Below are 13,752 nucleotides of genomic sequence, written 5' to 3'. Positions count from 1 at the left end.
GGAGTCATTCCCCAAGTCACTCGGGGAGGCTCAAGGAAAAGAATTTGTCGCTTCAGGAAGGGTCAAGATAGCCCCAGCCACCCCTTCTCTAATAAAAAAGGTACAGTCCCTGAGTAGATCTAAAATATAGAGCTATCTGAACCATGACACAGAGTATGAAAAATTGAGACACTAGTTAGAAACAGTGACTTTGGAAGAAGACCTGTGTCACCTTACCCTCTCCTAATAACTGGTATGATTATTGTGTGTGATAGCCTACTGAATTGATCTTGAACCAATGCATCCGGTTGAGAAGTACATAAATCTAGTCCTAAATTAATTATGAATAAATGTATGTTTATGTTATGTGGGGTCTTTCTTGTATTCCTGTGCTGAAGCTGCTGTAGGTGGCGTCAATGTGAGGCTGGGGCGCCCTCTGGCGGCAGGAAGTCGGCGTTATATTTTGACGTTTCCGTCTCCGGCAGACATATTGCTTACAGGAGCAAATTCTGGGAAGCTAGAAGACTCAACGGATTTAAAATTGATTTACATCTTCACGACACAATACACCCAAACGACATAGGACACAATGGGTAAGCTGCTCGGCATATCGAGAGTACAAACAGGCGTTGAGGTGGTGACTCAAACGGGCTGTGTCATCGGGAGTAACGGTTATGAAATCCTCATCCTGTCACTGTTGTTAAGCTAACTAGTTAGCTAAGTCGTTAGCTAGGTAGCTAACTCCAGTTAACGACGTAGCAGCATAATATGAGTTATTTTACTCCAGATAATAAGTTGTATGTTGACCTGTCATCAAACTGTCTATTCACAGGACAGTGTTTCACTTTTTATTCGGGTTAAAACAAGGTGTACTAACGTAATTCGAGAAAACAACCGGCGCCGTGTTAGCCAACTTAGGAAAACTTAGCTGATAGCTAACTACGCTAGCGCCGCGCCGTATCCTCTTTTCTTTGGTGGGATGATACACGTTTAGCTTGACGTGAAGCTAAAGATGTTACCAGTTATGTCAAGAAATTGCCTTTCTCATGAAGCAACATTTGTCAGTCTCCCTGGCCCCCGTGTTTCTTACATGATGGTTGTTTCTAGCGCTAACGTTAGCAAGCAGTTGAAGAGCAACTGCTACGCTAATGCTACTCAGATATCTCAAAGTAAATGTGGCGTTAGCTTCTAGTGTTCGACATTATTTCGCGGGTAGGTCGACTGTAACTTGTCAATAGACCTCATATTACTCTGATAAGGTTATAAACCATTAGACATATCATGACACAATTCAATAGTCTTACTTGTTAGACACATATTTGTGTGCGCAGCGGCTAGCGCTTACGTTAGCTTAGCCATGTTAGCTCCGTTAATTAGCCTTGTTCTTTGTAGAGTTATACTAAATTGTTAATTTTATTTCTTAAATTCGCAGTTATACTTTGTTCTATAGAGCTTGATATTAAAGTGAAAATCAGTGAGCAGGTATATGTAATGTAAAGAGAAAATTATTTTTGACAGCTTGCTAACATGGGTGAGTACCAGCTTTGACATGCGACAGTACAGCAGCGTGTACATGTGACATCAGGGGTCCTCATTTTTTCCAGACTATTCCCGCACAGGATTATGCTTTTTCCCCTCCCTCGACATCTGTTGTTTACAGGGACATTATTAGTAGCTTGTTTATGTGTATGTGTGTCTGTACAGAGAGACAGGGACAGTCTTCTGTTCACAAACTGGTCAAAACCATCCCGCTTCACTGTACACGTCAAATGGAAATATTAAATACAGAAATGAAGCTGGACCACACACATCTGGTCATTATGTTTTATTACTGTAGCATGAGTCCTGTTGCTCCCTCCGTTAGGCCCTATTAGTTTTTAATATTGGATGATGATTGATGGTGCTTGATTTGTCACCAGAACAGGCGGTTGTGCTTCAATCAGTGAGGCTAAATCAAAGGGTCAGGGTTGGTTCACCAAAGTCCCACGCACAAGAAGTGATGCGATATACCCATGCAAATAGTTAAGGTAAATTTACTGTTGAGATTTCTGCCACCGCTGTACAACAGAGGCCTCCCATCCCACGGCCGGTGTTTTTGAGGTAGTGGCAGAAATCTCAGCCTCGGCTCACTCAGTACCTCAGCAGATAATATCGTGTGGTGAAATACCACAAGGTGTCATTAAGAACATGATGCTTTCCTGATTTGAGTCCACAGACACTTTAACATCTTCCTTCTTCTAGAGACTCCTTGCGGTAGGTAGGGTGTCCTCTCAAATGCCAACCCAGACATGTCCTCTGCAAGGCTATTTCTGTGCCGTGCAGTCCCAACAGTCTGTGCAGTTCACATACAGCAGCTGATCTAACTCACACAATATAGAAACTAAAGCGTTCAGCCCCAACCTGTGCTCGTGTGCCGTCCACGCCTGTGGCTTTACAATCTGGACACATTACACACATGCGTAAGCTTTTTATGAGGCTGGTTGTGCTAATGCCCTCAAACCATAACATGACCTCAATTTGCGCCACTTGTTGCGATATTTAACCTCGTAAACCCCCGCTGGTGTGATGGGGGGGCTTCTGGCACAGAAGGCTGCCACCACCCTGTGCTGGTGGCAGGTTTCACTGTTGTCCCCACTTCTCTTTTCTGTCCCCTGTAGCCCCGGGTGACTCAGGGATCTGCCCAGTGCCCTGTTCTGGTGGCATGACTGCACAAATACTGAGAATGGACAGTGTGACCTGTGTGGGCACCGATATATGCTAACTCTGCGATTTAACTCTACTGAATAAATACGTTTGTTCTGCCCGCCAGCTGACTGGTTGATGAATAGCTTAGTTCTTTCTGTGTGTGTGTGTGTGTGTGTGTGTATTTTTAGGCCATGTTGTCCAGTTTCTATGAGCCTGTTTATTCAGGGTCTTTTTATATGTAGAGCTGTGTACATGTGGTGTCATCATCACAGCCTATTATTAGAGATGTCGGGGGAAACACACTTTGTCTGTCACGTACAGGCATGTCACCATACCAGAAATTTAGTAGTCAGTACTCAACAAAGTAATATATCCCATGTACCTAAAACATACACTTGTTTATTATAAATGTTTCAATTTAAATAAATTAAAATATAATTGTTTATCCCTGATCACCCGCCTCAAATGCAGAGTACTAGTCTATGTGGTGACATTTTGTAGGCAAGGAAACATATATTAATATGTAGCCTACAGTGTGGTAACAGATGTATCCTCCGTTATTGTTCTGCACTCTACATGTGTGACGGTTGGTCTCTGTGGTCGGCTATTTGTCTCGCCCTTTCTTCACTGCAGTTGGATTGCTGGGTAAGAAGTATGGTTTTACCCAACTCAGCTGTCACCACAGAATCAATCTCGGTCGAGTCTGACGATTTGAATTTTTGACTTTCAAGGGGCAGGCCACGTAAGAAGTGACAGTATTGAGTGCAACATTTCACCCAAAGATGAACATTTATCAACTCTGTATCAGGAAAAAAATGTCAAACATGCAGCCTCGTCAGGCTGGTGTTTGTAGCATAGTGTCAATATGCAGTTCTCCCTTTGCAAAGAATTTTAAAAAAATAAGCTGACCTCAGGGGAAAAAACGCTTTCTTTTCAACGTGGCAGAGCTGCAGATGCACCCGGCAGGCATTCTTCTTCTTTTGGCATTTAATAGCATAGGAATTGCATCCCTGGCTGGTACTTAAGGTGCTGGAGAAAATGAGTACTGTCACATTTTCACATTTTTGGCATTGACTTCAGTCCTTGTTACATTCCTAGTCATGTGTTTACTTACTCTTTTCTACACAGGGTTTACTCGTTAAGTCCAACTTGGATAAAAGAAACAGTGCACAACTTTGTTTCCTGTTTGTGTCTTAATTGTGTTTTCTTGTGTCTGTGTCCCGTCAGAGCCGTCAGCCAGTCCGGCCAAAGATAACTACAGGATGAACCGCTACAAGAACAAAGCACTGAACCCGGAGGAGATGAGGCGCAGGAGAGAGGAGGAGGGCATCCAACTCAGGAAACAGAAACGAGAACAACAGGTATCACACTGACTCTGTCCATCTGACTCATCAGATTCTTTATTCCCCTGTTTAAGATTATGTCAGTATTCAGTCTGTGTATATTGAGCATAATCTGGTTTAACTGTGTCTCTGTGCTCTGACAATATTTTTAATCGCAGCTTTTCAAGAGAAGGAACGTGGACGTTCTCAATGAAGAGGAGGCCATGTTCGAGAGTCCGCTGGTAGACTCCTACCTCAGCTCTCCAGTAACAGTGAGTGTGGTTTCCTAATAAACAAAGAGAGGCTCAATCGGGGCTATTGTTGTTATTATTATTGTTATCTAGCCTCTTTTCCAGCCTGTGGGTTGAGAGTAGTGGAGTCTTTGCTGAGTGGATCAAGTGTTGAGAGTGTTGGTGCATGTGTTGTTGCAGGAAGGAGTCATTACCAGAGACATGGTTGAGATGCTTTTCTCGGAGGATCCAGAGCTTCAGCTTGCCACAACACAAAAGTTCAGAAAACTACTTTCCAAAGGTATATATGTGTACTTATATTAACTCTACACAACAGTGGTACCAGTCATGAGGCTGCCACAGACCAGACAAAAATACTGACATCCAGTTTTACTTCTGTTCATTTCAGAGCCCAACCCACCGATTGATGAAGTAATTAACACGCCTGGAGTAGTGGAGAGGTTTGTGGAATTCTTGAAGAAGAGTGTCAACTGCACACTACAGGTTAGTTTGTACACATTCAGAACACATTCTGTGCGTGCAAAATGTACATAGGGTCAACTTTTAGTCTCTGTCAACTGACAAATGCCCATAAAATTAGTTTCTTATGGAGAAATCATGCAGCCTGGTTACATTTTCAAACAATATCGAATGTGTACTCCATCCAGGTAAAAACACAAACAGCATAAGCAACAATGCACTCTTGCCTGAAGATAAGCAAGTTAAAGTAAGGCAGTAGCTTGTAAACTCTTCATTATTGAGTCAACACTTATTTCTAATTAGGCTTGGGGTAATTTCTGGTTTTGCCAGTCTAGTCAGCTGTACAAGCTTTAACCGGTTTTATCTAATGTTTAAAGGGTAGCCTATATATTAAAATGTGTGGCAATACCAGCAGCATTAAGGAGATCAATTTTCAGTAGAGATTGGAGGGACGTAGATGCACACTGCATGTTGTGTTTACTAGAAAGTTTATGCTTTTTGGGGGTTACAAGATGAAATTTTTTTTTTTTTTTGTAAAGAGGCAAGATGAGAAATAAAAACACCATGCGTTAGTTTTCCTGCTGGTTGTGATGTTGCTTCACGCTCTGCTTCTTGTCATTATTAAGAGTTCATTGGCAGTTGGCAAAACAGCTTAGGAGTGCATCACAAGTGGACTTGAGTCGCTACACTCTTATTCGTGGACTCTGATAAGGCCCAGACACACCAAACTGAATTTAAGAAACTACTGGTGACAAAGTCTGACTGTTGTGTCGCCTGATGTTGCCTGTGTCTCAGCCAAAATGTCGTACTTGAACACACCGCAAAGACTACAGCCAACTAGCATGTACAAGGAAATAACGATCCATATCACCAGGTGGTGATGGTCTGTACTCGTCAATCAAAAAGGGGAAAAGGAAGACCGTCTGGCCGGATTCAAGACGCTAGCTAGCCAGTTAGCACGTTAAGAACATAACCTGATGTTGAAAGAACGAAGGATATTTGTTATGTGCTAGAAAGCAATAACACAGACAATTACAAAACAATATTTCCTATACCTGAACGAATGTAAAGTGTATTGAAATGGGAATGATCATTTGTTGAGGTGAACCAATAAGGATCATAAAATTTCCTCCGATTTAATTAAAACATGTTCAGGGTAGGGCTTTGTAGTCATTTTTTTATTTTATTTTATTTTTTTTCTGTGCCATTTTGTGCCCCTGCAGTTTGAAGCAGCGTGGGCACTGACCAACATAGCATCAGGCACATCCATGCAGACTAAGACGGTGATTGAGGCTGGAGCAGTGCCAATCTTCATCGAACTACTTAACTCAGACTTTGAGGACGTCCAGGAACAGGTAACACAGTGTGACCGACATGATGTGTTGTGTCCATCTTGACCGTTTTCTGTTTGTTAATTTTGTCTTGGTCCATATGCCTGTATCCAGTATCCATTTGTAACAAAGGTTTGGGTTTGTGTGTGTTTTTCTGCAGGCTGTGTGGGCCTTGGGTAACATTGCAGGGGATAGTGCGGTGTGCAGGGACTATGTGCTGAACTGCAACATCCTTCCACCATTATTAATGTAAGCTCATCCTCTTTGCCTCTGTAGAGGGAACTCTTATTCAGGCCTCTAGCTTTCCTGTAACACCACGTTTCTGATATGATCTTGTGTACTGAGTTTTGCTTTTCTTTGTTATTTCAGGCTTCTGACCAAATCCACTAGATTGACCATGACGAGGAATGCAGTGTGGGCTCTGTCTAATCTCTGTAGAGGAAAAAACCCTCCACCTGCTTTTGAAAAGGTACGTTTGGCCTCATGAAGTCAGACAGTTTTGCTAAACCGTAGAAGATGTGTAGATGATATATTTGTATGTGGGTTTGTGTATTTCCAAAGTATGGTTATTGACTCTCAGCTTGCTGGAGTAGTTGTGGCAGTACTTACACTGGAGCTCAAATGTCACAGTGCAGGAAAAGTATTGAACTTTTAGGATTGATTTGGTGACTATCTAAAAAGGTAATTCAATAACCTACAGTCTGCTAAGTCACAGCAAATATTTACTCCTGATATCATAAGTTCATTTTATAGTAGCCATCAAGGTTGTTTGTAAGTACCAGCCACCAGTCAAATGCCTGTAAAATATGCATGTGGCTGCTGGATTTGCTTCTCTCACCAGCCCAAAAAACTATGGTAATTGGGGCTGGGCGATATGGACAAAAATTAATATCTCTGTATTTACAGGCTGACTGGCGACACGCGATACATATCTCGGTATTTTCAGTTGCAAGTCAAAGCCACATTTGAGATGTCACAAGCAGTTTTTTAAAAACGGACTATGATCAAAATAAAATGCAAAGACGGGGATTTTACTCCGTTTGAAAAAATACAGCCGCACAACAGTTACACCTCCGAAACACTAATCGGCAGCAGGGTTTCTGTGAAGTGCTATGAAGTTTAGTTGAATAAAAACACACCTAAAACTGACCCAAAAAAATTCGAAGCTTCGTTCGATGGCACGGGATTTGATTGTGGAAAAAAATAATTTGAATATTCAGCCTTTTTTTCCCTCCCGTTTTTTTTTTTTTTCCCCCCCCCCACATTTTCCCCACAAATACAACATGCTAATGTTATTAGCGCCCGTCTATGGCATTTTACATTGTATAAATTAGCCTAGCAGCTAGGGATCTTTTCCTCTACTCATATGAAGCCAGGGACAACAGCAACATTTAACAAAGGTAACGCTACAAAATTCAGCTCCATTACAGCTCACAAGGTTCACTGACAAAACAACTGTCTTACACTAAACACGTTTTCCCCACAAATACAACATGCTAACATTATTAGCACAAGTCTATGGCATTTTACATTGTATAAATTAGCTAAGCGACAAGTGGAGATTTCCTCTGCTCATATGAAGCCAGGATAAATCACACACAAGACTTAAGATGCTATTTTTGTGGAGGCTTTATTGTCTTCACAGTTTATTGTTTCTCATTATGTGCCTTTGAATGCTCCTAACCTAAAATCTTAGAACCATCACTGTTAAATCCCTGAACCGTTTGTACATGCAGATGTGTTGTCAGAATATTAGTCTTCAGGTTCCACAAGTGCTTGCAATTTGTTTTTATTCATCAGTTGGCACACTGAATAATAATGGTGGCATGTGTGACAAGACTGACATGTTGTTGAGAAACGTGTTGCTCCCTGTTTATATTTCAGTGACCTAGAAAAAAATGAATTTAGCCAGCAGCTTTTCCTTCAGCTGCTTAAGTTTGACCTGATGTTTGTGTGTTTGTTGAACTTATGTTGCGTCTTGTCACAAATGTGCGTTGTGTCTGTGCTGTCTAGGTGTCACCCTGTCTGCCAGTCCTCTCCAGGCTTTTATTTAGCAGTGACCCAGACTTGCTGGCAGACGCCTGCTGGGCGCTGTCATACCTCTCAGACGGCCCCAATGACAAGATCCAGGCCGTCATCGACTCTGGCGTTTGCAGGCGCCTTGTGGAGCTACTCATGTACGTCCAGCATTCTCTCTATTGTCTTTGTCATAGTAAGCATGGCCTGTAAATACTTAACATTCTCTCTATGAAACCTGTCTTGCTGCAGGCACACAGACTATAAGGTGGCCTCCCCTGCACTGAGAGCTGTAGGAAACATTGTCACTGGAGATGACATTCAAACACAGGTGAGAGTATATTAAACTGAAGTTTGTCATACACAGATGGCGCTATAGGGCCTCTACAAGTCCCTTCTTTATGCCTCCTTTGCATTTTTACACAGAACAAAACTACGGCAACATTACTTCACTCCAGTGTGTGATTTTTAAACGGAGTCACAGAATCAAGAAGTGTGACGGTTGTGACATGTAACGCAGCACTGTTGGTCTCTAGTGTGACATGTAACATATGCGTCAGCAGCTCAAAACTATCATTTACCTCCCTTGTTATAAACCGGCCAGATAAGGAGCTCCTGGACGTCATTGTTTTCCAAATTTCCTTACATTTTTGGCTACTGTTTTATTTCTAGTTTTCAAGTTTCCAGCAGTGGGTTGCACACATCATTGTCAAAACGTCATTTAGGATTTTATTTATTTTATTTTATTTAACCAATTTTTAACCAGGTAAGTCCTGCTGAGATCAACAATCTCTTTTTAAGGGAGACCTGGTCAAAACGGCAGCAACCAACAAAGTGACATACCTGATTATACTTGATGGTGAAATTTTTATAAATGATGTGTAAGGTTTTTTCCCCACTCCTTGTCTGTGTGTAGGTGGTGTTGAACTGCTCAGCCCTGCCCTGTCTGCTGCACCTTCTCAGCAGTGCTAAAGAGTCGATCCGCAAAGAGGCTTGTTGGACCATCTCAAACATCACAGCAGGAAACCGAGCACAAATACAGGTGACATATCTAACACTTGACCTTTTCCCTCTGCAGTCATGGCCGCAGAAATCTTTACTCAGGCACTATATTGTTTGTAATGATGAAATAAATGTCAAAATGAAGAGCATTGTAATAATTTGCTCTTCGAGAAGAACACAAATGTTAGTAATCGTATCTGTGACACCAACTTTACAGCAGATTAAACTCTTTGTGTTGAAATGTCAGCACTTTGCTTTATTTCTGACACCATATAATCACAGCAAGTCTTATTTAGTACTCTTCATTTGTTGTTCACTTTATGCTCCAGTCGTGCTTCATAATGATTCTGTGCCCTTTCCGTAACTCTGACTCATACAGCTTCTGCCTCTTGTAGAGAGCACATTTTTCTTGCTTTATCAGTGGTTTCATCTTATCTTTAGTCATGTAATGTGGGTCTGTGCCCAACACAAGAACAACCTGCTTTAACTTCCAAGATGATTGATTGACTTTTAAATAGAGAGCTCACACTCTCAGCAGCTGTATGTAAGTTATTAGTGTTTTCTGACACTTTTAACATCAGTAATATCTTAAGTATAAGTCAGTCTTACTTATGTATGTGACTAGACTTTAAATATGTGACTCTATGAAGCCATGTAATTCCACATTAGACATCTATCTATAATGAGAATCACACTGACTTTGATTTGAGATCAGTCTGTGAAATAAACACAGAGAGACTGAGAGGTTCATTCATCACAGTCCTTACAGGCTCATGATACAGTAGCTGAGATAGGCTTTACCCATCCTCACTACATTTCTGATCACCAGAGGCCAGTTGCAACAACAGGGTTTACACCTGGTCTTAAGATAAGTCAGTCGCAACTTGGCATTCTAAATCTGATCTAATCTGCCCGTTGCACCGTCTAAGCTTAAGCCTTCTTCTTGCTAAGACTGTGCATAAATCTTAAGCCTGGTTAGGAACAGGGAATCGGCTGTTTCTGTATAACAGCAGCCTGATTCACAGCCACAGAATTTGAACACCCATTAGGGAGGCACCGTTTTCTCGGCTGAACATCGATATCAGCCAATATTCACGTTGTTGCCTGCCATCGGCCTATCAGCAAGTAAGATGACAGTTACCGAAGGCAGTTGCAGATTTATTTCCATTATGTCACATCAACTTGGCGCAAGCTAAAAAGCAGGGCTGAGAGCAGGCGTCGTTAAGATGAGGCCCAAGTGTGGTTCGTGCAACCAGCGTAAAGTCCCTTCCAGAGACTGATCTTAACAAAGACCAACATAGCATTTAGGATTACCAGCTGGTATAACCCAGGCCTTGGTTTTGTAAAGGCTGCAAAGATGTCATAACCATATTGAAGCTGCTTTCTGATTTTACATGTGGTCCTGCCTCACAGACTGTAATCGACGCCAACATCTTCCCGGTGCTGATCGACATTCTACAGAAAGCAGAGTTCAGGACCAGGAAAGAGGCGGCCTGGGCCATCACTAACGCCACCTCTGGAGGAACACCGGAACAGATCAGGTCAGAAACGAACTACAGTACGAAACAGTATCTCCTCAGCTCATAACAAAATTGATTTGGTCAAGATGCCTCTGATTTATTTATTTGTGTGAGATAGTTCATCATGGCAGTACCAGATCAGTTGGAAGAAGGAAGGTACTTGACGGGCAGGCATTTAGTGATGACTGTGGAAGCATGAACGGCATATTTTCTTGTAGTTTGAAGAGTTCATGAAGACCACTTAGAATGTAAAATTCTCAACATGTTTGCTAATTTATGAAAAGGTATTGTAAAAAATACAGGGCAGAGATATTTCCCTGACAGTGACAGACTTAGTTTCAGCAGGTTGTAAATGATGGGTAAAACTCTGATTGATGCTTTAATTGTGAACGAATCAGGAAATTAAGTTAAAATTTAGTGGAAATTTATCTCGATGGAAAAATTGGGTAATCAAAAATGAGAACTAAGGCAATTTAATGCACATGGAGGTGTCATGGTGCTGAAAATTCGGAGGATATTAGAAACTAACAATGAAAAATGATCTTAAAATAAATGTAAATGTTTGCGTAGTGGCTGTTTCAACATACCACAGTTCCTAGGCCACTGAGTTTGTGAGGCGTCGTGTTTCTGTTCCTTTTCTTTGGATCCACAGTCACGTAAGGCAGGGAAAAGGTTTAACTAGGCTGATTCAGTATACAATAAACAAAAACAAAACGACATCATGTACGATTCACTACTGACTTGATTTCAATATTTCTGTATATTCTCATCGTATTTCCGTTATTTAACTTCAACAGTCAAAAACTTATTACGGTCCAAATCAACACAAACTTCACATAGGCCTTTACAAACAACGTTGTCCACAATCGCCCACTGTCGTGCACTAAACTGCCGTACGGCACCATACCTGGCGTAAATAACTTGTGCCTGTATTCTTACACATTAATAAAGTAAATATAAACATGACCTCAGTATAGTCCACTACCACACACTGTTCAAAGTATACAGAAACTGTTGTGTAAACTTAAATACCATTGTGACCTTTATGATGTATCATATCACGACAGATATTTTCACCAAATACTAATATGTGCTGCACTGACTCCCAGTTTGGATAAATGAAAGCAAACAAACTTGTACCTAATTAAATCTGTATAGTAAAATAAAATATGAACCCTTCCAACTGATCTTTGAACTGATCATGCTAAGCATTAGCATTGTCCAAAAATATAATAATAGTGCAAAGCAAGCACATATAAAATGTTAATACAGTAGAATACCCATGGATGTAGAGATGACCATGAGTAAAAGAAAACTTAAAAACATATCGTTCGTCGACTCGTGACTTTGAAATGAAACATTAAGAAGCATCTCTGAAAATGTCTGTGTGTAGATATCTGGTGAACCTGGGCTGCATCAAGCCGCTGTGCGATCTGCTGACTGTGATGGACTCAAAGATCGTTCAGGTGGCTCTCAACGGGCTGGAGAACATCCTGAGGCTGGGCGAGCAGGAGGCCAAGCAGGAGAACAACGGCACTGGAGTCAACCCTTACTGCAGCCTCATTGAAGAAGCCTATGGTACTGTGCATGGTGTCCACACACACACACACACACACACACACATCACCAATGACAGATGTGAAATGTCATGTACAGAATTGTATCGTATTGGACACTGACACCAGGAGGGCTGGGTCGGGACTCCGCAGAATGGTCGACTGTCAGAACCAAAAGCTGATACTGTGCATCGTTGTAGACAAATCATTCATCTGTAGATTTGGCACAGTGCAGTCATAAAGCAGTGGCAGTGGATCTACAGCAGATATGCAGCTTGGGGCACTGGGGGTAGCTGTTGTTGACAAGTGTGAGTTGAGATCAAGCCCCTAGAAAGGGCGCTGCAAAGTGTCTAGTGTGCTCGCTCTATGGGCCCAACGATGCAGAAGATCTGGGAAGCAGAACTTTTTTGGCTTAACATGCCACTGAGCAATGCACTAGTGTTTGTTACTCAGACAGAAGTAGCTGGCTGCAAGTTTAAATTTTAGAATAAAGGTTCCATTTTCTGGCCGATAGTTTATCAAAAAATACACTGATCTAACATGACTCGTTTTTCCAGGTCTGGACAAGATCGAGTTCCTCCAGAGCCATGACAACCAGGAGATCTACCAGAAGGCCTTTGATCTAATCGAGCACTACTTTGGGGTGGAAGACGAGGACAGCAGTCTAGCCCCTCAGGTGGACCAGGCCAACCAGCAGTTCCTTTTCCCCCAGCAGGAGGCCCCCATGGAGGGCTTCCAGCTATAAGCCTGCACTCCTCTCCTCTAAAATACACCATTTACCCCCTCCATACCTGCTCATCTCATGGAGGACCCCAAGACGCCTGAGTCAAACCTCCATGCATCCTCTTCCCTGAACTACCACTACCCCCTCTGCCATCCCCACAAACACACACAGGCACACCCACCCTTTGGAGGAAAGCTAAAACAAAATGCCCCCCTGTCTTCATCCTCCTCAACCAGTGGACTGGCTTCGTGCAGGGCAGACTCATGTGTTGCCTGGCCAAGAGGAGCGCGCCACACAAACTCCATTACACTCACTCAGAAGAGGATGCGATCGCCTCATATCCCAAAGTGTGAGTCTGCTCTTGCTTCAAACGCACACACAGACATCCTCCTGCCATGTGATGGCTCTCATTGGCAGAAACGATGGTTTGTTGGTTAATATCTTTATATACACGCTCATTTTTTTTCAATGGGACATTCCTGCTTTCAGAGTACCCATGCATCCCAATGCAAAGTCCACAAACTGGGGTGCATGAGGGGGAAATACGCCGGGCTCTCGATATCAGTCTGAATAAACCTAGTAACATGATCCCTTTTGTTTTATAATTAATTATTTCCCCCCAACTCTTATTTATCTGCACCTTTTTTAGTGCTTGTGTTTATTTCTTTCTCTACACACTTGATTTGCTCCCTGATCGTTAGGCTTTGGGCTGATCCCTCGAAATACATGTCCACCCAAAATCGAGGGCGTTCCCCTGCCCTCAGTTTGATGCCCAAGCTAAGAAGTTTGATTTTAGTTTTTCCTCCATTCTGTCAACTGTTTTTTTTTTTTGTTTTTTTTTGTTTTTTTTTTTTTTTTGTGGGACAAATTTTGGGGGGAGGGTTGAGGTGGGAAGACGTGTAAACAT

General features: G+C 42.1%; 1 protein-coding gene across 1 annotated transcript; it reads left to right on the top strand.

The window, feature by feature from the left end:
* The first annotated feature begins 455 nt into the window (after window positions 1-455).
* kpna6 (karyopherin alpha 6 (importin alpha 7)) lies at window positions 456-13,473 on the top strand. Its single transcript, XM_033636873.2, has 14 exons — window positions 456-572; window positions 3,892-4,025; window positions 4,166-4,258; window positions 4,418-4,517; window positions 4,626-4,720; window positions 5,920-6,051; window positions 6,188-6,276; window positions 6,397-6,496; window positions 8,041-8,204; window positions 8,296-8,374; window positions 8,960-9,085; window positions 10,459-10,586; window positions 11,959-12,143; window positions 12,679-13,473. The coding sequence occupies exons 1-14, from the start codon at window positions 569-571 to the stop codon at window positions 12,864-12,866; spliced, it is 1,617 nt and encodes a 538-aa protein (XP_033492764.1). The 5' UTR covers window positions 456-568; the 3' UTR covers window positions 12,867-13,473.
* Window positions 13,474-13,752: the final 279 nt, after the last annotated feature.

Source organism: Epinephelus lanceolatus, chromosome 16 (genome assembly GCF_041903045.1).
Source record: "Epinephelus lanceolatus isolate andai-2023 chromosome 16, ASM4190304v1, whole genome shotgun sequence".
NCBI lineage: Eukaryota > Metazoa > Chordata > Actinopteri > Perciformes > Serranidae > Epinephelus > Epinephelus lanceolatus.
This window is presented reverse-complemented; position numbering and strand designations above follow the sequence as displayed.